The following is a 25,677-nucleotide window of genomic DNA, read 5'->3' on the forward strand; positions in this document are numbered from 1 at the left end:
GCTTATCCATTTTCCTTGACCAGCATCTAGTGTGGTGGTTGTTTAAAAAATGAAAATACTCGGAAAGACTCACCCAAATCCTCCTTCATTGGTTCTTCCCAGTCATTACTGGGGCTTCGCTGTTTTCTCATTGATTAAACCTGCCAGGATCTCCAGGACTTTTAATGGTGCCTAAAACTCTGCCTGAAACATTTTCTCAACAAACACTTACTGAGTAGCTTCTATATGCCCCAGGCTTGGGATAAAAAGATGGATAAGAGATAATACCTGCCCTCAGAGAACCCAAAGTTTCATGAATCTAAGCTTCTCTACATGGCTTGCCTTCCATAATAAATAATCTGCCGTTAGCATCCTCTCTCCCTACCCAAAATGTCCTTTATTGACGTGTATGTACTGTAAACGCAAGGTCTTCTCAAGAACTGCTTTAATGTCCTTAAGATGTTAGTTGCATATTTTTTAGAAGCAGATTCCCCATAAACAAAGTTTTCACAAGCCTTTCTCAATACAGCAAGGCTGCAGCACCATGCAAGGACACTGTCCATGTGGAGCATGTTTTCTGAGGACAACGGCTGCTCAAAGTCTACGGTATCCCGCTAGTACCCGCCTCCCTCTCACCCAGCTGCTCCTTGGTGCGCAGGGTGTTGAAGCAAGGTTCAGAGATGATTTGACAGAAGAGCTCTAGAAACATATTCTCTGAGGTGCTCTGCATGTCTGTCTGGTAGTATATCTCGATGCCACAGTTATTGTGAACTTCATTCCTCTGCTGATACACAAACCATCCTCCTAGGAAGTTTCAAAAAGAGAACAGGTTCAAGAACTTACTTGGGGTTTAATAAAGCCAATGTTTTGTCTGGCTTTTTAAAGTTGTTCTATTTGGTTGGTGTTTTTCGGCAATTCCAAACTGCAATTAATTTATTAAGAATGTGAAACTCAACTAACTTACCTAAGGGAATCCTTAGGTAAATATAGCGATTTGAACTTGGCAGGCCCCTCAATAAACATTCATCAAATTTAAGGGACAAAGAACTTACAAAAGACCCACTTTATGGCTGAGTATTAACTATTAATTAAGATCCACAGTTAATACAATATACAAGTTAGTGTATGTACTACATTAGAAGTAGCTAATACAGATAAGAACCTCAACGGAAATACCACTTATGTTTTAATAAACATGCAAAAACAATTCTTTCAAAATTACTAGTTGTGCCTTTATTATTTATTATTATTATCATTGCATTTCTATTCAGTATTTTATTCTCAATATCAACACCCACACTAAAGATCATTTCACAAATTCACACAAATGTGTACAATGCTTGGAGATGACTTAGCCTGACAGCTCCCGATCGAGAGAGGAAACTAGGAGCCTGAGAAGCGGGGGACGCATCTACGGACCCCACACTGGAATGGTGGAAAACGGCGAAGACTAAAACTCAGACGTGTTGTCAAATACCTCCTCAGAGTTACGAAGAGATGCTCATGCTTTAGGATTAAATAACTTTACTTCATGAGCCATCAGTGAGCATATATAGTGTTGAGTACTCAGTATAAGACTCCCAAAGAAAATTTCTCAGAGTAGTAATGATATGTTTGTTCACTTACAGATGGTGATTTAGACATCAACAGTGAAGGGAGGCACCAAGCTGGAGTCGTATTTCACCGATTTCATTTTTCCGACCAGATCCAAGTTTGACCAACAGTCACACTTTCTGATCGTATACTGGCAGCACAAAGTTTCCTCTCATCACAAGTCACTACTGTGACTTACCCCCTCCTAATTTCTAGCCTTTTCACATATATCCCAAACAGTCTCCTCCTTCACAATGCCTGAAAATTGTCTTTTTAAATTATAAATATTGTCTTCTGGAGAGTTAACTGAAGGACTGTGTAAGACAGTCACACCTGGTCAACTGGCTAAATTAGAATGATTTCCTAACACCTAGCATTTGGAGAATGGGATGTGAACTGAGCTATTTCCAAGCATGAAACAACTGGCGAGTGCACTTGGAAAACAAAAGAGATAAAGCCCTAGAAGAGGAGAGAGAAAGCAGGAGGTGTGATAAAAAGAGGTGTGAAAGACTGATTTCAATTTGAAAAGCGGTTTCTGGACTGGCCTCCCTTTGCCCAATGCCCAAGTGCTATGGTTTCTGAGTGGCAGATCCTGATTCTTCTTGTCTGCCCCGCGGCTGTGAGAGAGAACAGACCAGCATAGGTTTGACACGAACTGTTACCAGGTCTGTGATGATGCAGAAGAGTAGAGCTGTGTTCAAGGTATCTCTGAGTGTTCAACAACAATATCCTGAGGTAACACCATGTTGGAGTAGCTTTAGCAGCTTCTCAAAGGAGCCAGACACAGCCCCCGACCTTAAGAATTGTATAGTCCAACAACAGAGATGGAGAGGCACCTCAATCCCAATGCAAGAGAAGTACTCAGTAGCTTCAACAAGGAAAACTTCAGAAAACCTGTGCTGGGAGGTCTGAAGAGGAGGACTACTTCCAGCTGGGAGTTTTGGGAAAAGTTTAGTGGAATGGGTGGCTTGTAAGATGGGGCCTGGAAGGAAGAATAGAGTATAGATGTCTATAAGGAAGAGAGAAGGAAAGGGAGCACAATTTCAGGCGGATGAAATAGTGTGAGTGTGTGTGTGTGTGTGTGTGTGTGTGTGTGTGTGTGCACAGAGGGGGCTGGCTCAGAGCACAGATCACACATGCATGAGGAACAGCCAACAATCACATTTAGCTAAAAACAACAATAAAAAGAACACAAAAAAATCAATGCTTCTCATCCTTGGTCTAATTTACTACCTATTATATAATTTTGAACAATAACTGAAAATAATGCTTAATGAGTTTTTCTATGAAAAGAAACCATTGTTAATACAAAAGTAATCCAACACTGCAAACTCCAGTACATTAATTATTACCCATTCTTTTATGCTAATTCCTTATGAAATATGCATGTAACGAATACATGGTGTTGTCTGCACCTGTGAGTTCCCTAAAACTATTTCTGCCAAAGACTCCTATGGGCTTCCAATTCAGTATGATGATTCTAGTGTCCATTTTTCATAAATAGATTTTATTTCATGCTTCACAGTCAACATTTCTTTAGCTCTGTACCTTTTTTACTTCCTAACTCTTCTACATTCAACTACCAGTCAATCCCGATGTCATTCTCTTCAAAATAATTGCCTACCTCCAATTTCACCTCTTTGGCCTTCCTACAGAGAATTTTCTGGCAGAATTACTTCTCTTTAACCATACTTCTATAAATAGTAGAGGATCCCAGTAGATCTTTACCATAAAACTATACGTTATCATCCAAGTGACTTCAACCCACCTGTAATCACCCACAACATTATGTCAAAGTAGTCTGTTACCAAAGTTAAGACATTCCAACTTACTGTCAGGGAGCTGAACTTCTCTATACCGAACCAGCTGACTTGGAAGGAGAGGTTTTGTATGAGCATGTTCAATGAGGGTGTCTTCAACCATCTGCATAATTCCTAGTGCAGCCTGTGGGAAAAGGGCATAGCACACTTACAAAACTACAACTGTTATCTTGTCTGTGAAAATAAAAATAGTATACTGGCTGGTGGCCCATGCAATATGAAAACAACATGCTTGTGAAATACACTAGTTTATCATAAAAGTGGATTTTTAAGCCTTAAATATATTTGATCCTATTCAAATGGATAAAAATTGTATTTGTCAACTGGCAATACAGTCAATATGGTAGAGGTGAAGAAAAACAGAGACCCAGACCAGCATCGACAATGATCTCAATGCTGCAGGAAAAGGTACTGCCAAAGCTGGAGACGTACTGGTGATGGAAAGTTGGTCCCAAGTGAATGACCCTGACAACAGACACTTGGGGTTATAGCAAAGCAAAGGAAGTGAGTGAGCATAGGCTTTTTAAAAAAATAAAACTGGGGTGCCTAGATGGCTCAGTCGGTTGAGCGTCCGACTCTTGGTTTCAGCTCAGGTCATGATCTCAGGGTTGTGAGATCAAGCCCCGCATTGGGCTCTGTGCTCAGCAGTGAGTCTGCTTGAGATTCTCTCTCTCCCCCTGTGCCCCCACCTCCACTTGTGTGCACTATCTCTTAAATAAATAAATGAAATTTTTAATAAATAAATCTGACCTTAGTAAAAAAGTCCTGTCTCTGCCACTTATTAGCATCTGACCTTGGGCATACTGTTTTGGAGGCAGTATAGCAGAGTAGTAGGGAAAGTGTGGGGTCTTTTTTTTTTTTTAAGATTTTATTTATTTGTCAGAGAAAGAGAGAGAGAGAGAGAGCAAGCACAAGCAGGGGGGGAGTGGTAGAGGGAGAAGCAGGCCTCCCGCTGAGCAGGGAGCCCGATGTGGGGCTCGATCCCAGGACCCTGGGATCATGACCTGAGCCGAAGGCAGACGCTTAACTGACTGAGCCACCCAGGCATCCCGAGAATGTGGGGGCTTGAGAGACGCTGCCAGAATTCCAGAATGGGAATTCTAGAAAGCCTTCCATGTGCTAAACATTTGGCATGTACCATTTAATTTAATCTTTAAACTCTAATTTACAGATGAAAAAAACTGAGTACTGAGAGGTTAACACATTTCTCGCAAGAATAAGTCTCTAGTATGTGGCAGAGTCAGGATTTAAATGCAGGCTGATTCCACACCATGTGCCCTTATCCACTACACAGTCCTGCTGTCCTACACAGAGAAGGGATAATTATTTCCATTTCCTCCTGTGATTGCACAAGGCAGGCAAGAGCAGAAGAGGCAGCCATGAAAGTAGGTCCGCAGTTAGCCACCATCATTCTATTCCCTCATACGCTGTCCTATCTTCCTCCATAGAGCAGAGAAGTCAACACTAATGTGCTTATAATCACACTGTGGTGGTACACAGTCTTAGGCCAGGGTAAAGAAAATCTCTTTACACTGATCCATAAAAGTCTGCTAAAACCCCAACCACGCACCTGCTTTGTTATGTTTCCATGGAGAAGGGCTTCAATGTGCAGCCGTGACAGGAGCTGAGGTATGAAGGCCTTAAGGCGAGGAAGGGTGACATCTATAAAGGTGTAAAAAATAGTGAGCTCTCTCTACCTATGAGTTTTCAAAGGAAACCAACCTGAGCTAATTGAAGACTTACAGAAGAATTACAAAAACAGTACAGAGTTCCATATACCCTTTACCCAGTTTCCCCGAGGATTAGTATCTTTCCATAGCACAACGGCCAAAACTAAGAAATTAACACTGCTACAATACTAGTCACTATTTGATTTTAGTTTTTCCTAATATTCCTTTTCTGTTCTGCGATTTAACCCATGATTCCACCTTGCATTTAGTTATGTGTCCTTAGTGCTGTAGGTTTCCTCTAATCTATGACAGTTTCCATCTTTCCTTGTCTTTTATGACCCTAAAATTTTTGAAGAGTACTGTTCAGTTACTTTATGGAATGCCCTGTGAGTCTGTCCAGTGTTTTCCCATGACTAAACTGAGCTTAACTACTCAACTACTAGGAAGAATACCACAGAGGTAACGTGATCAATGCATCACATCAGGGGAACATGATGTTGATATACTGCTGTCCTGGTGATGTTAACACTGACCACTTGGTTATAGTGGTGTCTGCCAGATGTCTTTACTGTAAGTGCACTGTTTTTATCTTTCAGTTATAACAGAGTAACTCATTCTACAAGCAATTAGGTAAAGCCATCTGCCCATCAAGACTGACTTTTCCTATTGTGATTAATAAATATTTATTTGGGAGAAAATATATTTTGAGACTATACAAATATCCTGTTTTCCCTTACTCATTAATTTTAGCATCCAATGGTGCACAATGCCTGTATCAATTAGTATTATGGCACCATAATAGTGATTTTTCTGTTCCCCTCTTTCCTTTTCCGTGAATTGATTTGATTTTTCTATAAGAAAGAGTTGTTCCTTCTCCATTAGGACATCATACTAGTAACTGCTGCCATGGATGCTAAAAACAGTAACAAAAATTCAAAGAGAGACAAGGGAAGGGAATTAACCTTACTTACTTACTCTGGGTCTGTCATTTTATATGTGTTATCTTATAAACCTCAAAGTATGCACTACTATCACAATTTTAAAGATGAGAGAACCAAAGTGAAGGAAATTTAAGTTTCTTTCCAAAGGCATCAAGCTAGTAAGTTGCAGAGCTGGCACCTGATCCCTGGTTTGACTAATCTTGAAGTGCATGCTTGCTCTCCAGACCCCATGAGCTCTCTGTAGATCTCTACCACACCTACTCTCTTCACCTGTACTGAAATGACCTGTTTACCTTCAGGTGTGGCCGCTAGACTGGAACTCCTTGATCCAAGAAACCCCATCTATAATTGATCACTGTTTATCTCAAGCAACTGAAGTCTAGGGCCTGGTGCACAGCAGGCGGTCAGTAAATGCTGTTGAACCAAACTGGACTCTGAGGTTCCTGCTACCCTGGTACCTGGACAGCCGACTGACTGGCAGCCATGAGGGAGCCAGCCTCTCACATTGAAGTGTTGCCACATTAAGCCACCTCGACATTACTGGATTATTCTATGTGTATATACATACACCACAGTAGAAGAATTATTTATTTGAGCAGAGAATGTAAACCAAAAAAGCGCTTTCTCTATAAAAAACACATTTTAGATTTCATATGCCTATGATATACTTTATAGAGCTATTTTGCTTAAAATTTATATACCAACTGACCCAGAATCTAACGAAGGGAAAAAATGCAAAACTTTTGCTTTTTGATTATGCTGAGTACAGGTTCAAGTTTTAAAATAGTTTTTAAACCAATTATGTGATTTAAAAAAAAAAGGTAAAATTCTCGCTGTTAACTACACATGACTCAAACATTTTGCAAAGTCTATTAACTGTCTGGATTAAAAATGCATTAGTTCTGGGGCACCTGGGTGGCTCAGTTGTTAAGCATCTGCCTTCGGTTCAGGTCATGATCCCAAGTCCTGGGATTGAGCCCCGCATCGGGCTCCCTGCTCTGCAGGAAGCCTGCCTCTCCCTCTCCCACTCCCCCTGCTAGTGTTCCCTCTCTCACTGTGTCTCTCTGTCAAATAAATAAAATCTTTAAAAGAAAAACGTATTAGTTCTAGCTAATGAATTTTATAATCTATATGCCTACCCAATGTCTGAGGCAACCAAGAAAATGATTGTCAATACTCTGCTCGATTTGTCACTGAAGACAGCAAAAGTATTATACTTACATAGTAAGCATAAGGACTTGTCATAAAATGTCATTAAAAATTCAATAGTATTCTTTTACTGCTGAGCATGTGGGGGAAAAGATTAGTTGGTAAAGTAATGCTGAGAAGGGAGAAAGATAAAACAATAAAGGGTACTATCAGTCTACATTCTTTCTAATAAAACAATCCTGAAGTAATTTCATTCCATTCAGTAGGCATTCATTAGATGCATACTGAGGACATACTGTACACTGGATAACAAATAAAGAGAATAAAAAGAAGCCATAATCACTGCCCTCACGGAATTTAGGATTTTTAAGAAAACTTCTGAAAACTAGATTTAAGATTTTAGAAAAAAGCAACAAAGGATGACTCTTTAAGCTTTACACGTTTTCCACTTTTTAACTGAACAAATCCAAAGATGCCTGAGCATGCTTCACTATATGATAAGACTTTCATCCTCTTCTGAAACCTTCAATATTAACAAGGTAAGTGTTTTGGTCAAAACCTTTAGTCACCCACAGAAATCTATGAACAGCAATAACTACCTGCTATGGGTCCAGGTTGAAAGCAGCAAATGTGGCTACACTGCCTGAATACCAAAGCCACTTTGAAGGCCACCACTGTTTTTATATTTGAAAAAAAAAAAGTATGCACAGCAGGCTTTTTTTTTTTAAGATTTTATTTATTTATTTGAAAGAGACAGACAGCGAGAGAGGGAACACAAGCAGGGGGAGTGGTAGAGGGAGAAGCAGGCCTCCCGCTGAGCAGGAGCCCGATGTGGGGCTCGATCCCAGGACCCTGGGATCATGACCTGAGCCGAAGGCAGATGCTTTTTTTTTTTTAAAGATTTTATTTATTTGAGAGAGAGAGAATGAGAGATAGAGAGCACGAGAGGGAAGAGGGTCAGAGGGAGAAGCAGACTCCCCGCTGAGCAGGGAGCCCGATGCGGGACTCGATCCCGGGACTCCAGGATCATGACCTGAGCCGAAGGCAGTCGCTTAACCAACTGAGCCACCCAGGCGCCCCCCGAAGGCAGATGCTTAACAACTGAGCCACCCAGGCGCCCCAAAGCACAGCCGGCTTTAGTAAACTACAAGTTATTAGAAAGCATAAACACTAGATATCAGGATAAATTAAAATGATTTTAGAAAAAAATGAAGAGTGTTATAGAAAATGAGCCTTACCATCCAGGGCTTCTTTTAATTCATCTTTAGTCCAGGCCACTTCAGTCATCAGCAGGCGGAGGTAGTACATGGCGTGCTGGTGAGGCTGCTCAGCTCGGAAATTGTTAAGAGATCGCATATACTAGTGAAGGGAGACACAGGTTCATTAATTTTATAAGTCCTTTTAAAATCATTTAAAAAGATCAACTATAATCAAACTTCATTCTGCATAAATCCTGTGTTAGCGGGATGCAGGAATACCTGTTTCTTTCTCCTTTTTGAAGTGAGGTAATTTAGAATGGGGCTTACTCTAATAGTCTCTGATTCTTAAATTAAAGGGCATGCTTTTTCTTTGGGCTGCTGCTTTATCCCCAGCGTCTGACATGTATTCTAAGTGTCCTCACTATGGGACATCTTTCACTCCTCAGAAAGCCATCTCCAGTTTTGAGGGCCTGCATCTCTTGGTATCCTTTGATTCTGTACCATAAGGCCATTCCCAAAGTCTTTATAAGCAAGTGGCTGTCCACTTACATATACAAAATATTGCATCTTCATCTGAAAACTACATTTGAAAATGGTAATTTTTCTTCTGGTGTACAATTAAGGTCACAGTTTGGCTTTTAAAACTGCTATCCCTCCCATATTTCCATTATCAGGCCAACTGTGAGTTGAGTTTAAGTGGAAGACACGTCAAGCCTAAATAGTCTGCCCTACTGTGACAAGGTTCTCATGGCAGGCAGACCTCAGTCACAGAATCATGTGTCCTTCTGAAGTGGAGGGTGGATAAAACTTTCAAGGGGTCCCTCACAGCTACTAGGTCTACCTCAGGCTTCTCTCTGAAAGTCAGTGCTGCAACCTGCCCAGCTCTCGAGGGTCAGGTGTCCCCAAGTCACCCAGGGTCACTCTCTGAGGAGAGCACAGGACTTAGCAAAGACAGGGTGAGAGGACTGCCAGAGGGGTAGTAGTGCTTCTCCTCTTCTCCTCTCAAGAATGTTCACAATAAGGCAAAGTTACCACCTTATGTTTATGAACAGCAACAAGATTACAAAAATGAGTTCAGAAAACTTACTGCCTCTTTGATAATTTCAAATCTTTTTTCATCAATCTCAAAGGTAGCCATTTTCTCAATAATCTTCTTTAGCAAAATCGGCTGCTTGTCATTGTAACCTTTCACCGAGAGCTACAAAGAAGAGTTCAGGGTATTAGAAGTCCAAAAATATCACGAAAAAACCCTCCAAATAAACACCTTAAGCTTGATTTTTAAACACTGAGAAAATCCCAAAGCCAGGTATATTAAAATAAAAGTGAAGAAGAAATTCAACTGATTTATCTTCTCGTAAATATAATTTAACTCAGGAAGAGAACATTAACCATCCTTATTTACTAATAACCCAAAAGCCTAATTTTGCTATTCCTAAACAAAGTCAACAACAGGAAAACTCACCTGATGCCAGATTACAGCAGAACATACCACATCATCAAAATTCAAGCTCTCATTAAATCAAAATTAACTACAGACTGTGTTTTAAGTTTTATCTTCCAAAAATAACTTCTAAGGAATGGCAGGTTTAAGGTTTTTATAGACGTGGTAAGAAGGTGAAAATTACCAGAGTATCATCTAGCCAACTGTTAGGTATGTCTCAAAATTGTTTCTATTTAAATATTTTTTAAAATTCCTCTTTGGCAAAGTCAGGCAGATCCAGTTTTGTGTGTGGGTGTGTATATTTTTGTGGCATTTTGCCATTTTTGTCATTCAATGTTGCCCAAAAAGGATCCACACATCTCATCATTGCTTGTTTGAGGAATTCGGATGTATCAAAGCCAATGGCACAACAGATGTACTGTGAAGACACACTGTCTGTACTATCAGGATTTTTGTCTCAGGACAATTTACTTTAATAGTCTCCAAAACCTAACACTGGGAAAAGCAGGGAATGCCTATTATTATATTTCCACACAGTGGCACCCACAGCAATAGAGGACACACTGCAACTAGAATACCCAAGAAAGCCTCTACCTTATACAAAATGATAGGTAAGAACCTCAGGTCATTATTGGCCATGGACAGCACATCATGTACCATGGGAACTAGACTGACAACTAGCAGAAAGCTCATTCTGTCATAAATTAAAAATTACCTATTTTAACGGTAATAAGCTACTAAAACTCAATAGCAAAAAATAAACAACAGATTATTACTTTTCTATTTGGAGTTTATTTTGATCTCTGAGCTTCAAATTTCCCTAGACGCTGAAAATGGTTAGTTATGTACACACACATTAAATGAAAACTACTGGAAATTTCACTTGTGGGGAAAAAAAAAAGGCACTGCAAAATAAAATTTTAAAACCCTAAAACCTTTTGTATAAGAATTCACAAAGAGGAGTACAGAGTACACAGCACATGCTCTCATTTTAGTTGTTACTAAAATGTACAATATTTTTTCAAGAAAAGTGAAGATGAATGTGTGCCATAGAAGGGATGTTAATTTGGAAATGAGATAAAAGTTTGGAAACACATCAGAAATAGTTTCAGGAGAAAAAAATCTAGTTATTTCTTGGGATGTTTTTAGTAATGCTTATTTTAAAACACACTTAAAAGTAGTTAATGGTGCATGCTACAAAATAAATTAAATGAAAACATCAAATATATTTGAACACAGGAGCTTTCTACTGCTGTCAGCAAAAATAAAGGAAGCTTATATAGGAGAAAAATTCAAGCACCACAACAGTTAACTACAGTTATTTTTCACTTACAGATGTTAATACAGTCAAGCACATGGAAAGAACAACATGTTTTCAGAATATGTTACACATTTCAAGCAGAGGAACATGCAGATAAATGTAGCACACATACATGTTCACAAATTGCACTAAACTCTACTGAATCATTCATTAGTGGAACGCCTACTAATTTGAGCTTTTCAATCATCAAAAAGGTGCAAGGAAGAAACCATCAACCTTCCTGTTTAAAAAATGCAGAAGTTAATAGTTTTCCCAAGCTCAACATAATGCTTAAAAGGTGTGGCACCTTTTCTTTGGTTTTCATTTTACTTACAAGTATTGCATTCATTCCTGATGCAATGCCATAGCTCAAACCTGAGAGGCGTGCTGCATATGTATACTCTTTTAAATCATCCTTCAATAACCTGATAAACAGGTATGTCATGTTGCAATGGAGAGGATCAGCATAAATGTAGCGACTAACAAAAAGAAAAACAAAAGAAATGCTTTGATACCTCAAGCAGTGGCATGGTAATGAAGAAACATGACCGAAGAGTATGGATATGCAGCCTCATGATCTGATTTTCTAGGGAAACAGAATCAGCCAACCTTGTTTTACAATGCCAGGAAGACATCGTTCTGTTGTCAAAGACCAAGATTTCACATAGAGAATGGGTGAGATTTAAACCTCAATCAGGGTCCCATTTTGTTTGAGGAGAAAAATATGACAATCTGATGAAAGATGTTAAAAAAAACAAAAACAGAAATCAAGGAAAATTTGCATAATGTGAATGTAATCACTGAATACTTAGAATAAGAGCTAACTGAAAAATTAAATGATGAGAAAATATGATTAGCCATAAATATTTTTTTAAAAGAAATTAAACTCATACCCTCAATCAAAAATGCTTCCATCAAATCAATATAAAAAAATGTTGATGAGTGGAAGGCTCTAAGACGTGGGTACTTACATACATCCCATAGATGGTATTTTGGAGGTCATAGCTCAAGCCTGCTAGCTCTGCTGCATATGCATACTCGTTGAGTGAGTCTTTGAGGAGCTCAAGGTACAAATAGGCCATGTTACAGTGCAAGGGGTCCACATAAGCAAATGGGCTGGAAGAAAATGTTGACAGTAAAATAACTGATTTATTACTTCCCAATGTGATGTGGCCTTTTGAGATGGATCAAGAAACTGAACATCAGTTAATACCATTTCCTGAAGATATGGTTTGAATTCTTGAGTCTGTTCTTCTCGGGAGGCAAAAAACCACAAGATATCTGAAAAAGAAGCCCAAAGTACGCCACATGTGCTGGTAGTGGTGAGGAAGGAGAAGCAACTGTTTGCCCCAGATGGTGTGTGGCCAGACTGACAAGTTAGAAATTCAGGGCTGGGGAGCCTGGGTGGCTCAGTCAGTTAAGCATCTGCCTTTGGCTCAGGTCATGATTGCAGGGTCCTGGGATCGAGTCCCGTGTCGGGCTCCCCCACTGAGCAGGGAGCCTGCTTCTCCCTCTGCCTCTGCCTACTTGTGCTCTATCTCTCTGTCAAATAAATAGATAAAATCTTAAAAAAAAAAAAAACAACGCAGGGCAGGTAAGGAGTGGGAACAGGCTAAAAGGCATGCCTGCGTTGAGACTAAAAGGAGGAGGCATGGTCAGGCGCCTGCCAGGCTCAGTTAGAAGAGTACAAGACTCCTGATGTTGGGGTCGTGAGCTCCAGTCCCACACTGGGTGCACAGATTATTTAAAATGAGAAACTAAGTTAAAAAAAAAAAAAGGAGGCATGGCCGACAGAGCTCATCTAACATTTGCATGTCTTCCTCCCTCTAAGTAAGCCATACCCTGGGTGGACCTGAGTATGAGACTGAGAAGTTTGTGAGCTGTAATTTTTGACCTTAAACAAGAAAAACGGAGACCTGTGAAATGTTAGCTCATCTCTGAGTTTCCCCCCAAACCAATAAAGCTATAGCACTGTCAGTAAAATAATTGATAATTCCTACCGTATAACTGCAGAGAGAGCTACGAAAAAATACTAAAATAAAAAAAAAACAATACTTAAGGGACGCCTGAGTGGCTCAGTTAAACGTCTGCCTTTGGCTTGGGTCATGATCCTAGGATCCCGGGATCAAGTCCCGCATCGGGCTCCCTGCTCAGTGGGAAGCCTGCTTCTCCCTCTGCCTGCCACTTCCCCTGCTGGTGCTCTATCTGACCAATAAATCAATAAAATCTTAAAAAAAAAAAAACTTAAGTGAAAAAGAGCAACCAAAATGAGGAAACAATCAGAGAGTACAAGAACTAAATAGGACCACAGAGATCACCTAACTTAATCATTTCTTGACTAAGAAACACAGCTTTCCGCGTGTAACCTGGGCTAGTAGTGGCAGAATTCAGATTCAAATGCAAGTCGAATGACCTACTCATTGGATTATATGACCTCACTTACCTTTATGACAAACAAGTAAGAGTCATTCACTCAACAAATGTGTATCACGCGCTTACTACTATAATACACGGAAGCAGGTATGGTTCAGAAGAGCCTAGTGCTAGGCCCTTCTCTAGGTACTGGGAATAAAATCAGGTAAAGTCACTGACCTGATAGAGTTTAATAGTCTAGTTGGAGGAGAGAATAAATTTTAATATATCAAGTGGGGATAGTGCTTTGAAAAAAATTAAGCAGGGTAAGAGGAACAGGAGTGAAGGTGGTGGTAGTAAGAGAAGATTGCTAATTTACATAAGATAGATAATCAATGCCTCTCTCATAAGGTGACATCTGGGCCTAGACCTGAAGGAAGCAAAGGAGCAAGCTCTGGGGATATCTGGGTGGGACTGGTTGAGGAAATAGCCAGTGCAAAGGACCCAAGGCCAGGTGCCTGCTTGGCTTGTTTGGCAGCAAATTAAAGTTTCACTCTATCTGGGAGCTCAGAGCCATATGGCTGAAGCTTAGAATGCAATTCCAAGAAGTGTCCTAAAATGCTGCATGCACAGCAGCTGTGCTGGTGAGCTGTAAGAGAGAACATGATTCAACCGCAATGCTTACATTCTGGTTCATTTGTTAATTAAAAAAAATTTTATTTTGTATTCAAGTGCTATATGCTTAAATATGGATCAGAGTTTTTAAAACTGTAACTAAGTATGCATAATATAATCCTATTTCTGAAAATACTAAAAGGGTGTACACACACAAAATGTCTTAAAGAATATACAAGAAACCTAACAGTGTGAGCTCTAGGAATAGCAGAACACGGAGAGAGGGACTTTTGGGAAGTAGATGTTTTTAGTTCTAAGAACTGCGCTGGGTAGTGTAGAGAATGCAAAAATATCAAATGGTTTCTCAAAAGGTAGAGAAATTCATAATCACAGAAGTCAAATGGGAAAATGGTGACAAGCCGCTTGGAATGTTATAAATATCACTCTGAATATCAAAAAATAAAACCAGCTTTGTAATACTCTCTACCAACAATAAGCCACAGCCAGACAGTTCATGTTTAACGTGAAAAGCAAACAATCTCAGCACAGCTCCAGATAAGTCCATGAATCTCATGCTATAAAACACAATGTTTACATCCCCCTATAAGCTCATCCGTACGTGTTAGTGAAATACTAATTTTCTACTTAGAGTTTCTTTTTCCCTATTCCAAAACATTTAAAATGCATTTAGTTTTAGTTTCATGTCAAGTCAATCAATAAAAATTAGTGAACATTATTATATGATGCTAGGTTTATTTCATAAACACACACCACTGAATTTTAAATAAAAATTATGAAGTATAAACTCAAAGTAAAATCTGAACTGGATGATATACTTTACTATACAAATAAATAAAAGGAGACAGAGATGAACTGCAGATTTATATTGAGAAATCATTCCAACAGTAGTATTCATAAACGTTACTAAACATGTTCTTCCTTTTTAATTAAATCATTTTTAAGTGACCACGCCAAGAACAGAGAAAACAATATCTAAGGGCTTCAGATGTTTAAAGGCTGGAAAAGACTCAAAACCATTTAGTAACTACTACCTCCTCCTCTGGGCAAGTTTCAGAATACAAAACCGAAACTACAACAGAAAACACCCTCAATTATTTAATCTTTCCTGAATGAAATTTCTGCATGAGTCTATAGCCTCCCCAGACTCCAAAGTCCTGAAGGCTAGGAAGGTCCTCCTAATGGCTAACATAACTCATGTCAGTTAAAGGGTGTACTCATCAATGCGAAGGAAGAATTGACAACCTTGACTTTTACAATATCCCTTACCAGCAGCAGCCTTCCCTGGTCCAGGCTACATAACTCTAGTTCCTTTCATTTCTACACATGGGTCATCCCGGAAGCTAAGACAACTTTTAGGAATGGGATCATTGATTTTTAAAAGAAACTTTGTAGCCAGATTCATTTTACATACCTGAAAAATTCAAAGTTGAGACAAGCCTTTGGCAAGAAAAACTTATCATCCTGTTTGAACCAGAGTTTGCTCATAGCTGTATCCTGTGATGGAGAAACAATCTGGTTAATAAAATATGGGCACATTTGGCAAAAAGCTCAATCAAACCACTCTTCAAGAGGAGTACGAGAGGCAATGTTGAGAGTTTCATGGCCTTGAGGCATACTCAGAGGGTCTCCAGGTGGGAAGGTAAAGAGAGAAAACTGCTGATTCTGGTAGCAGAGAGAAATCACCCTTCTGTCTCCCCTGGGTGAGGGATATGGGGGACACAGCAGAGGAAGAGATAGACTGGAGAAGCCAATACCAACTGTCCTATCCCCGTCCTTCTGAACACTGAGAGGCAGATGCAGGAGTCCTTAGCGGGGTGCGGCAGCCAGCCTCCAGGGGGGGCTACAGCAATCCCTACCTGTTGGCATTCACATCCCTGTATAGTCATCTCTCCCACAATGAACCAGGATTGGTCTATGTGAGCAAGACTATGACAGAAGCGATGGCATGGTACCTCTGAGATTAGATTCTAAAAGACATTACGGATTCCATCTTGATCACCCACTTTCTCTCTTGAATCACTCACTTTGGAGGAAGCCAGCTTCCATGTCAAACAACTCTATTTATGTGGAGAAGAGCTAAGGCCTGCCAACAATCACACAACTGAATTTAGAAGAAAATCCTTCAGCTCTAATTGAGCCTTCAGAGGCTGAAGCCCCAGCCAACAGTTTGACTATAATAAGAGACCCTGAGCCAGAATTACCCAACTAAGCCACTTCCAGATTCCTGACCCTCAGAAACTGCATGGAGATAAATGTTTTCAGTTCCTAAATTTTGGAGGAATTTGTTATGTGGTAATAGATAACACAGCCAGAGATGAACAAATAAGCCACTACTTTAACTCTCCACTTCACTCATACTGTATTAAAAACTCTTGAAACTCTGACAAGAGATATAAATGTTCTCCTTAGTTTACTTTGAGAAGACCTATTTAAAACAAACTACAAAAAACAGGAGAGGTAAACAAGCTTTCTCTTTGAATAACCTAACCTCTAATTCATTAAAATGTCAGTTTTTTCTTCTCAAACTTTTAATTTATATTCTAGTCAACGTACAGTGCAATATTCGTTTCAGGAGAATTCAGAGATTCATCACTTACATACAACACCCAGTGCTCATCATAACAAGTGTCCTCTTAAGCCCCATCACTCGCCGAGCCCATCCCCACCCACCTCCCTCCATCAACCCTGTTTGTTCCCTGTCTTTAAGAATCTCTTATGGTTTCCCTCTCTCTTTTTAATTTTTATCTCCTCCCTCCCCCATATGTTCACCTGTTTTGTTTCTTAAATTCCACATATGAGTGAAACCATATGGTATTTGTCTTTCTCTAACTTATTTCGCTTAGCATAATACACTCTAGCTCCATCCACGGGGTTGCAAATGACAAGATTTCATTCTTTTTGATGGGTGAGTAATATTTCATTGTATATATGTGCCACATATTCTTCATCCATTCATCAGTTAATGAACATCTGGGCTCTCTCCATTGTTTGGCTACTGTTGATAATGCTACTATAAACACTGGGATGCATGTATCCCTTCAAACATGTATTTTTATAACCTTTGGGTAAATAGCCAGTAGTGCAATTGCTGGATTATAGGGTAGTTCTACTTTTAACTTTTTGAGGAACCTCCATACTGTTTTCCAGAGCAGCTGCACCAGTTTGCATTCCCACCAACACTATAAGGGAGTTCCCCTTTCTCCACATCCTCGCCAACATCTGTTGTTTCTTGTGTTGTTAATGTTAGCCATTCCCACAGGTGTGAGGTGTTATCTCATCGTGGTTTTGATCTGTATTTCCCTGATGATGAGTGAGGTAGAGCATCTTTTCATGTGCCTCTTAACCACCCGTATGTCTTCTTTGGAAAAATGTCTATGTCTTCTGCCCATTTCTTAACTGGATTATTTGTTTTTTAGGTGTTGAGTTAGTTTGGTAAGTTCTTTACAGATTTTGGATACTAACCTTTCATCAGATATGTCATTTGCAAATATCTTCTCCCATTCCATAGGCTGCCTTTTAGTTTTGTTGATCGTTTCCTTCACTGTGCAGAAGCTTTTTATCCTGATGAAGTCCCAATAGTTCATTTTTGCTTTTGTTTCCCTTGCCTCCTGAGATGTGTCTAGCAAGAAGTTGCTGCAGCCGAGGTCAAAGAGGTTGCTGCCTGTGTTCTCCTTTAGGATTTTGATGGTTTCCTGTCTCACATTTAGGTCTTTCATCCATTTTGAGTTTATTTTTATGTAAGAGAGCAGCAGTCCAGTTTTCCCAGCACCATTTGTTGAAGAGCCTTTTTTCCATTGGATATTCTTTCCTGCTTTGTTAAAGATTATTTGACCATATAGTTGTAGGTCCATTCCTGGGTTTTCTATTCTATTCCATTGACCTATGTGTCTGTTTTTGTGCCAGTATCACACTGTCTTGATGATCACAGTTTTGTAATACAGCTTGATGTCCAGAATTGTGATGCCTCCAGCTTTGCTTTTCTTTTTCAGGGTTGCTTTGGATATTTGGGGTCTTCTGTGGTTCCATACAATTTTAGGATTGCTTTTTCTAGTTGTGTGAAAAGTGCTGGTGGTGTTTTGATAGGGATTGCATTAAATGTGTAGACTGCTTTGGGTAGTCTAGACATTTTAACAATGTCTGTTCTTCCAATCCATGAGCATAGGATGTTTTCCCATTTCTTTATGCCCTCTTCAATTTCTTTCATAAATGTTTGGTAGTTTTCTGAATACAGAACTTTTACTTCTTTGGTTAGGTTTATTCCTAGGTATCTTATGGTTTTTGGTGCAACTGTAAATGGGATCAATTCCTTGATTTCTTTTCCTGCTGCTTCATTACTGGTGTACAGAAATGCAATAGATTTCTGTACACTGATCGTATATCCTGTGACTTTGCTGAATTCATGTATTAGTTCTAGCAATTTTTTTGGTGGAGTCTTTAGGTTTTCTACATAGAGTATCATGTCATCTGCAAATATTGCAAGTTTGACTTCTTCCCTGCCAATTTGGATGCCTTATATTTTTGATGTCTTGATTGCTGAGGCTAAGACTTCCAGTACTATGTTAAATAGTCTTGTTCCTGACCTTAGAGGAAATGCTCTCAGTTCTTCCCCACTGAGAAGAGCTGTGGGTATCCCCACTGACACCAGCTGTGGGTCTTTCGTATATGGCTTTTATGATGTTGAGGTATGTTCCATCTATACCTACTTTGCTGAGGGTTTTTATCAAGAATGGATGCTGTATTTTGTCAAATGCTTTCTATGCATCTACTGAGAGGATCATATGGTTCTTATCCTTTCTTTTATTAAGCTAATGTATCGCATTGATTTATTTGTGTATACTGAACCACCCCTGCAGCCAAGTAATAAATCCCACTTGATCGTGGTGAATGATTCTTTTAATGTACTGTTGGCTTCAATTTGCTAGTATCTTGAGAATTTTTGCATCCATGTTCATCAGGGATATTGGTGTGTAATTCTCCTTTTTAGTGGGGTCTTTGTCTGGTTTTGGGATCAAGGTAATGCTAGCAGTGTAGAAGGAGTTCGGAAGTTTTCCTTCCATTTCTATTTTTTGGAACAGTTTAAGAACAGGTGTTAACTCTTCTTTAAATGTCTGGTAGAACTCCCCTAGAAAGCCATCTGGCCCTGGACTTTTGTTTGTTGGGAGATTTTTTGATCACTGATTTAATATCTTTGTTGGTTATGGGTCTGTTCAGATTGTCTATTTCTTCCTGTTTCAGTTTTGGTAGTTTGTATGTTTCTAGGAATTTATCCATTTTGTCCAGATTGCCTAGTTTGTTGGCATATAATTTTTCATAATATTCTCTTATGATTATTTGTATTTCTGTGGTGTTGGTTGTGATCTCTTCTCCTTCATTCATGGTTTTATTTATTTAGGTCCTTTCTCTTTTCTTTTAAAAGAAGTCTGGCTAAGGGTTTATCAATTTTATTAATTCTTTCAAAGAACCAGCTCTTGGTTTCATTGATCCATTCTGGTTTTTTTTGTTTGTTTCTGTATCATTTATTTCCACTCTAATCCTTATTATTTTCTTTCTGTTGGCTTCAGGCTTTATTTGCTGCTCCTTTAGGTGTAAGGTTAGCTTGTGTATTTGAGACTTTTTTGCTTCTTGAGGAAGGCCTGTATTGCAAATATACTTCCCTCTTAGGACTGCCTTTGCTGCATCCCCAAAATTTTGGACTATCGTGTTTTCATTTTCATTTGCTTCTGAGTACTTTTTTATTTCTTCTTTAATTTCCTGGTTAACCCATTCATTCTTTTAGCAGGATGTTCTTTAACCTCCATGTATTTGTGGTCTTTACAAATTTTTTTCTTGTGGCTGACTTCAAGTTTCATAGCACTGTGGCCTGAAAATATGCATGGAATGATCTCGATCATTTTGTACTTGTTGAGGGCTGATTTGTGTGTGACCCAGTATGTGATCTATTCTAGAGGATGTTCCACGTACACTCGAAAAGAATGTGTATTCTGCTGCTTTAGGATGAAATGTTCTGAATATATCTGTTAAGTCCATCAGGTCCAGTGTGTCATTCAAAGCCATTATTTCCTTGATTTTCTGCTTAGAAAATTTTCTGCTTTTCTGTCCATTAATTTAAGTGGGGTGTTAAAGTCCCCTACTATCATTGTATTATCAATGACTTTGTTATTAATTGATTTATATATTTGGGTGCTAAGCTGGGGGCATAAATATTTACAATTGTTAGATCTTATTGATGGATAGATCTCTTAATTATGATATAATGCCTTTCATCTCATTGTTACAGCCTTTGTTTTAAAAATCTAGTTTGTCTGACATAGGGGTGCCTGGGTGGCTCAGTCATTAAGCGTCTGCCTTCGGCTCAGGTCGTGGTCTCAGGGTCCTGGGAGTGGGCCCTACACTGGGCTCCCTGCTCAGCGGGGAGTCTGCTTCTCCCTCTCCCACTCTTCCTGCTTGTGTTCCCTCTCTTGCTGTGTCTCCTCCGTCAAATAAATAAATAAAATCTTTAAAAAAAAAAAATCTAGTTTGTCTGACATAAGTATGGATACTCTGGCTTTCTTCTGACATACATTCACATCCCCTCACTTTCAATCTGCAGGTATCTTTAGGTCTAAAATGAGTCTCTTGTAGGCAGCATATAGATGGGTCTTGCTTTTTTTTTTATCCATTCTGATACCCTATGTCTTTTGATTGGAGTATTTAGTCTGTTTATATTCAGAGTAATTATTGAAAGCTATGAATTTAGTGCCATTATATTACCTGTCAAGTCGCTGTTCCTATAGACTGTCTCTGTTCCTTCCTAGTCTTTGTTACTTTGGGTCTCTCTTTCCTGCTCAAAGGGTCCCCTTTAATATTCCTTGCAGGGCTGGTTTAGTGGTCACGAATTCCTTTAGTTTTTGTTTTTCTGGGAAACTCTTTATCTCTTCTTCCATTCTGAATGACAACCTTGCTGGATAAAGTATTCTTAGCCGCATAATTTTCCCATTCAGCACGTTGAATATATCTTGCCATTCCCTTCTGGCCTGCCAAGTTTCTGCGGACAAATCTGCTGTGAACCTGATTCCCTTGTAGGTTAAGGACTTTTTCCCCTTTCTGCTTTCAGGATTCTTTCCTTGTCTGTGTATTTTGTGAATTTGACTATGATATGTCTAGGTGATGCCTGGTCTTTGTTGAATTTAATGGGAGTTCTCTGGGCTTCTTGGATTTCAATATCTGTGCCCTCCCCTAGATCAGGAAAGTTTTCAGTTAATTTGCTCAAGTAAACTTTCTGCTCCTTTTTCTTTCTCATCACCTTCTGGGACTCCTATGATAAGAATGTTACTATGTTTTAAAAAGCTGCTGAGTTCCCTAAGTCTACCTTCATGATCCAATACCTTTCCCTCTTCTTTTCAGCTTCATTTTTTCCCATAATTCTATCTTCTATATCACTGATTAATTTCTCTTTGTTCATCCTCATTGTTATGGCATCCATTAGGGTTTGCATCTCAGTTATAGCATTTTAATTTCGGTCTGACTAGATTCCAGTTATTTTATCTCTACAGTAAGGGATTCTCTAGTGTCTTCTATGCTTTTTTCAAACCCAGGTAGTATTCTTATAATCATTGTTTTAAATTCTAGTGTAGAGGTACCTGGGTGGCTCGGTTGGTTGGGCGTCTGCCTTCAGCTCAGGTCATAATCCCGGAGTCCCAGGATGGAGCCCCACATCCAGCTCCCCGCTCAGCTGGGAGTTTGCTCTCCCTCTGCCCCCTCCCCCACCGCTAATGTACTCTCTCTCTTTCTCAAATAAAAACATCTTTTAAAAATAAATAAAAGTAAATAAATAAATTCTAGTTCAGACATCTTACTTATATCTGTATTGGTTAAATCCCTGGCTGTTACTTCTACTTCCTGTTCTTTCTTTTGGGGTGAATTCCGTCTCGTCATTTTGTCGAGAAAAAACAAAACAAAACAACAACAAAAAATTAGATCCTAGGTGTGTTTGGGTCTGCTTGTCAAAAGAAGCTAGATCCTATTTCCCTTAGAGCTAAAGCTCTGCAGCACTTTATGATCAGTAGACTTGGTACATGCAAGGGGTTTGTGCTGGTCTGGGGGAAGGGCCTGCTGCACTGATTCTCAGGCCTATTTGCCTTGTAGAGATGGGGGGTGTAAGTGGCTCCAATCTCTACTTGATGGTACTATTTAGCTCACTGAGGTCAGTCAGTGTTGAGGGGGTGGGGGTGGGGGGGACAAACGGGGGATATAGCTCCACTCTGCTCTCTCATCCCTGCAGTGGAAAGCTTGTGCCCACCACTATTCAGGGAGCCCTTACAGAAGAGCAAACAATCACCCCTCTTGTGCCTCAGCTTCCATCAAATCCCTGCCTTCACCCTGTCTGTGTCCAAGCTGTTTTATCTCAGGGCGCAGCTGGGTTTCTAAACTCCAAATTTTAGGGACTCCCACAGCACCACCCCGCGCTGATCCTCCGGGGAAGGATGTCTCCCCACTTTTGCTGCTTGCAGCCAGTCCCAGGAAAGTGGTCACAGGACTGCGAAGTGGTTCAAAGTTTATGGCAAAGCAGAACCAAAAGCAGGCACTAAGACTCCCTGCCCTCAGCTGGTGTCCCCGCTCCTATGCCTGGGAACAGTACAGCACACTGGTGCCACCCTTTCTTCTGTCCGTGGAGAGGTCTTGCTGCCACTCCTAAATGCACTCCAAACAGGGGAACTGTTTACCCCTGCGACCCAGGGGATCCTCAGACTATACTGCCCACTCCCAGGTATCCACCCTTCCTCCCCACAGAAGCACCACTAAGCCAGGCATGACCCTGGCAGTAGGAGACTTCTAAAACTTCAGATTTTGTGTTCTGCTGCTTATAATACCTTGCAGTAGTCTCTGTAAGTAGGGCTCCCTCCCTTCCGCAGCCCCGGCAGTTCTTATCTCCCCCAAATCAACTCTCCACAGCTCCAACCTTCCACAATTCTACTTGTAGACTTGCAGTTTTGTTCTCTCAGTGCTCAGATTGATTTCTTGGGTGTTCAGAATGATTTGATATTTATCTAGCTGTGTTCGAGGAATGAGGCAAGCTTAGGTCCCCCTATTCCTCCGCCATCTTAACTCCTCCCTTAAAATGTCATTTTTAAAGAAAAATGGTCATCTAGTTAATAATCTAGTTGCTTGAGATAAATTTCAAGTTTCTAAACACTACGTCATCTCATTGAGTTGATCTGAATGTTAGGTCCTTTGAAGAAAATAAAAAAAGATGTATGTCTACAGTGGTGAGTTTAGAAAGAGAATTTAGGAAAGAGGATGTGCAGTAATAATTTGATCCATTTTTCTACACAATTTACTCAAGGTGTAAATAATGACACAAAAAGAACATTCTGAAAAAGGAAAAGAAAAAGCTCCATTTCTCCTCTGTATCGTTCCAATTTTAGTATGTGCTGTCGAAGCGAGCACAAAAGCTCCATTTCTCAATCACCGTTCTCAATGGCTTATTAACTTCCTAACTTCCTTGTTCTCATCAACTTCCTAAAGCCACTCTAACAAACTGAGAATTATTTTTAAGGGCAAGAAATCCAAGCGCTTCCCTTGGATATGCTTTCTTCCAGGGTTTAGAAATTCTCTTTATCTCTAACTTTCATGATGCAGCACAAATCAACTTCCTTAGTCTTCAGTGAATATGGAAAGTAGGCTGATAACTTTCAGATCTGTGGTTGTAGCCCAGAATTAATTTTTTTTTCTGCGAAGAAAACAATACCCTAGATTCTAAACTGTTTAGTAGTTTGTCTGCTTTAACTTTTCTAGCCTTTTAATATTCCTTGCAGCTATTCTTTCTACAAGTTTCTGGTAACTCTTAGGATGTGAGCCCCCAAAACCAACACAGTACCAAATGAAGAAATCATCTCTCCAGTCCCTTCCGTGTAATAGGTGTATCCCCTAAATTTAAAAATCACCGATTCTAATATGTTACCTTAATAAGAGAAGGGTACGGTGTTGCTTCTTTTTCTAACGATAAAATCTCAAAATTCGTAGGAATAAATTCATTCTTCGTTGGAAGTTTAAATTTACCATTGAGGTCAGCATTTTGCCATTTCTGGATGAATAATGAAAAACACAAAAGCAATTAAAGTTGGATTCAGAAGTTTAAAATAGTCCTTTTGCTTAATATCTAGGCAAATATTAAGAGGATAAATGTCACACAGCTTTTCTTTTCCACTCCCAAGATCCACTGATGGCTTTTTGTGAAACTTGAGTTGGTCTCTCTGTTACTAATGAAGATTTTGTACTTATTCATCTTTCCTCTTTACATATTTCCAAAATGACCAGCTGAGGTTAAGGGGCAATCTGAGACTACAGAAACCTGAGAGACTACTTGGTCCATATGAAGATCACATTGGCTCTAGCTCCTTAAAGAAGGAAGAATAATATGTACAGGGATATATTCCTGCAACTGGTTGTTTACAGAAGAATTAAACTTTCAGCTGCACTAAATTACTTCCATGTATGGCCTGAAAGCTAGACTAGAGGGGCTTCCTTCACTTCAGTACTGCTCCTTAAGGCCTGGTCCACAACTGTCCCAGATGACCACATGAACTTCCAAGTGAACCAGTAATTCAAGGTCAAGAACAAAGAGTAGTCTTAAGCCTGCACTGTGCAACAGGGTTGATACAACCTGCAGACTGGATGTGCTTGATGGGCTAGTTCCAAAAGCTAAGTGGGACAGATCACAGGTCAGTGATTGTTGGACTCTTACTTATAAGACTTCATTATTTAATAAAAAAAAAAAAAAAGCAGCCATGTGCCAATAATCTAGGGTTCAGTAATTTGGTCTCCAGATGATCTAGCACAGCCTTGCAACTTCTGCAGTTCTATTTTGGTCCCTGACTTTATATTTTTTGGCACTGGGATGGTGGGGATGTTGGCCACATTATTTATGAGTAGCAGCTTAGGTCTCCCGAATGGCTAAATAGTAGGGACTAGGAAATACGTAGTAAATAATTTCACTGCTAAACTCCCAGATAAATTTGGGTTGTTTTGTTTTTAATTAAGTCAGCTCTACCCCCAATATAGGGCTTGAACTCACAACCCTGAGATCAAGTCTTATGCTCTACCAACTGAGCCAGCCAGGTACGCCCCAGATAAATTTGTTTAAAAAAAAAAAATCCCATTCAGGAGGTGCCTGGGTGGCTCAGTCAGTTAAGCATCCAACTCTTGGTTTAGGCTCAGGTCATGATCTCAGGATTGTGAGATCGAGCCCCACGTCAGGTTCTTTCCCTCTCCCTCTCTCCCCACCCACTCCTCCCTCTACTTGTACACTCTTCTCTCTCTCTCTCTCTCTAAAATAAATAAATAAATAAATAAAATCTTTTAAAAAAAATTCCCATTCGGGGCAGGTTTGTTGTCATCAGAGGTTGGTGAACAGGGGTTCTCTTTTGTTTTAGGATTAATTCATGGGAGATCAGTATTCCTCACAGTTTAGCTAGATGGATATTTTCATACACGAAAGGGCTCGTGATCTCCTTCTGTGCTGTGAATAGGTCAGAGAAGTACCAGCAATGATTTTCTTAAACTATTTCTTCTTTTTTCTGTATTACACGGGTACACTTAAGAAATGTCCATTACTCAAG

The 25,677-nt window shown here is 39.7% G+C and overlaps 1 protein-coding gene across 5 annotated transcripts in view; it reads right to left on the reverse strand.

Annotated features, from left to right (window-relative positions):
- The window catches only part of IDE (insulin degrading enzyme), a 98,549-nt gene that overhangs the window by 9,179 nt on the left and 63,693 nt on the right, over positions 1 to 25,677 (reverse strand). For 4 of the 5 annotated variants that reach the window (XM_027593210.2, XM_027593184.2, XM_027593195.2 and 1 more), the window contains 8 exons: positions 24,021 to 24,143; positions 15,492 to 15,574; positions 12,064 to 12,208; positions 9,439 to 9,549; positions 8,391 to 8,511; positions 4,963 to 5,054; positions 3,405 to 3,516; positions 616 to 783 (listed from right to left, as the gene is read on the reverse strand). In XM_027593210.2, coding sequence (XP_027449011.1) covers positions 616 to 783; positions 3,405 to 3,516; positions 4,963 to 5,054; positions 8,391 to 8,511; positions 9,439 to 9,549; positions 12,064 to 12,208; positions 15,492 to 15,574; positions 24,021 to 24,143 — 955 coding nt within the window. Of the gene's footprint in view, positions 1 to 615; positions 784 to 3,404; positions 3,517 to 4,962; positions 5,055 to 8,390; positions 8,512 to 9,438; positions 9,550 to 11,426; positions 11,572 to 12,063; positions 12,209 to 15,491; positions 15,575 to 24,020; positions 24,144 to 25,677 lie in introns of all 5 variants that reach the window. The other variant, XM_027593218.2, reaches the window with a different exon arrangement.

This window comes from Zalophus californianus, chromosome 15, assembly GCF_009762305.2.
Source record: "Zalophus californianus isolate mZalCal1 chromosome 15, mZalCal1.pri.v2, whole genome shotgun sequence".
In the NCBI taxonomy this organism is placed as follows: domain Eukaryota; kingdom Metazoa; phylum Chordata; class Mammalia; order Carnivora; family Otariidae; genus Zalophus; species Zalophus californianus.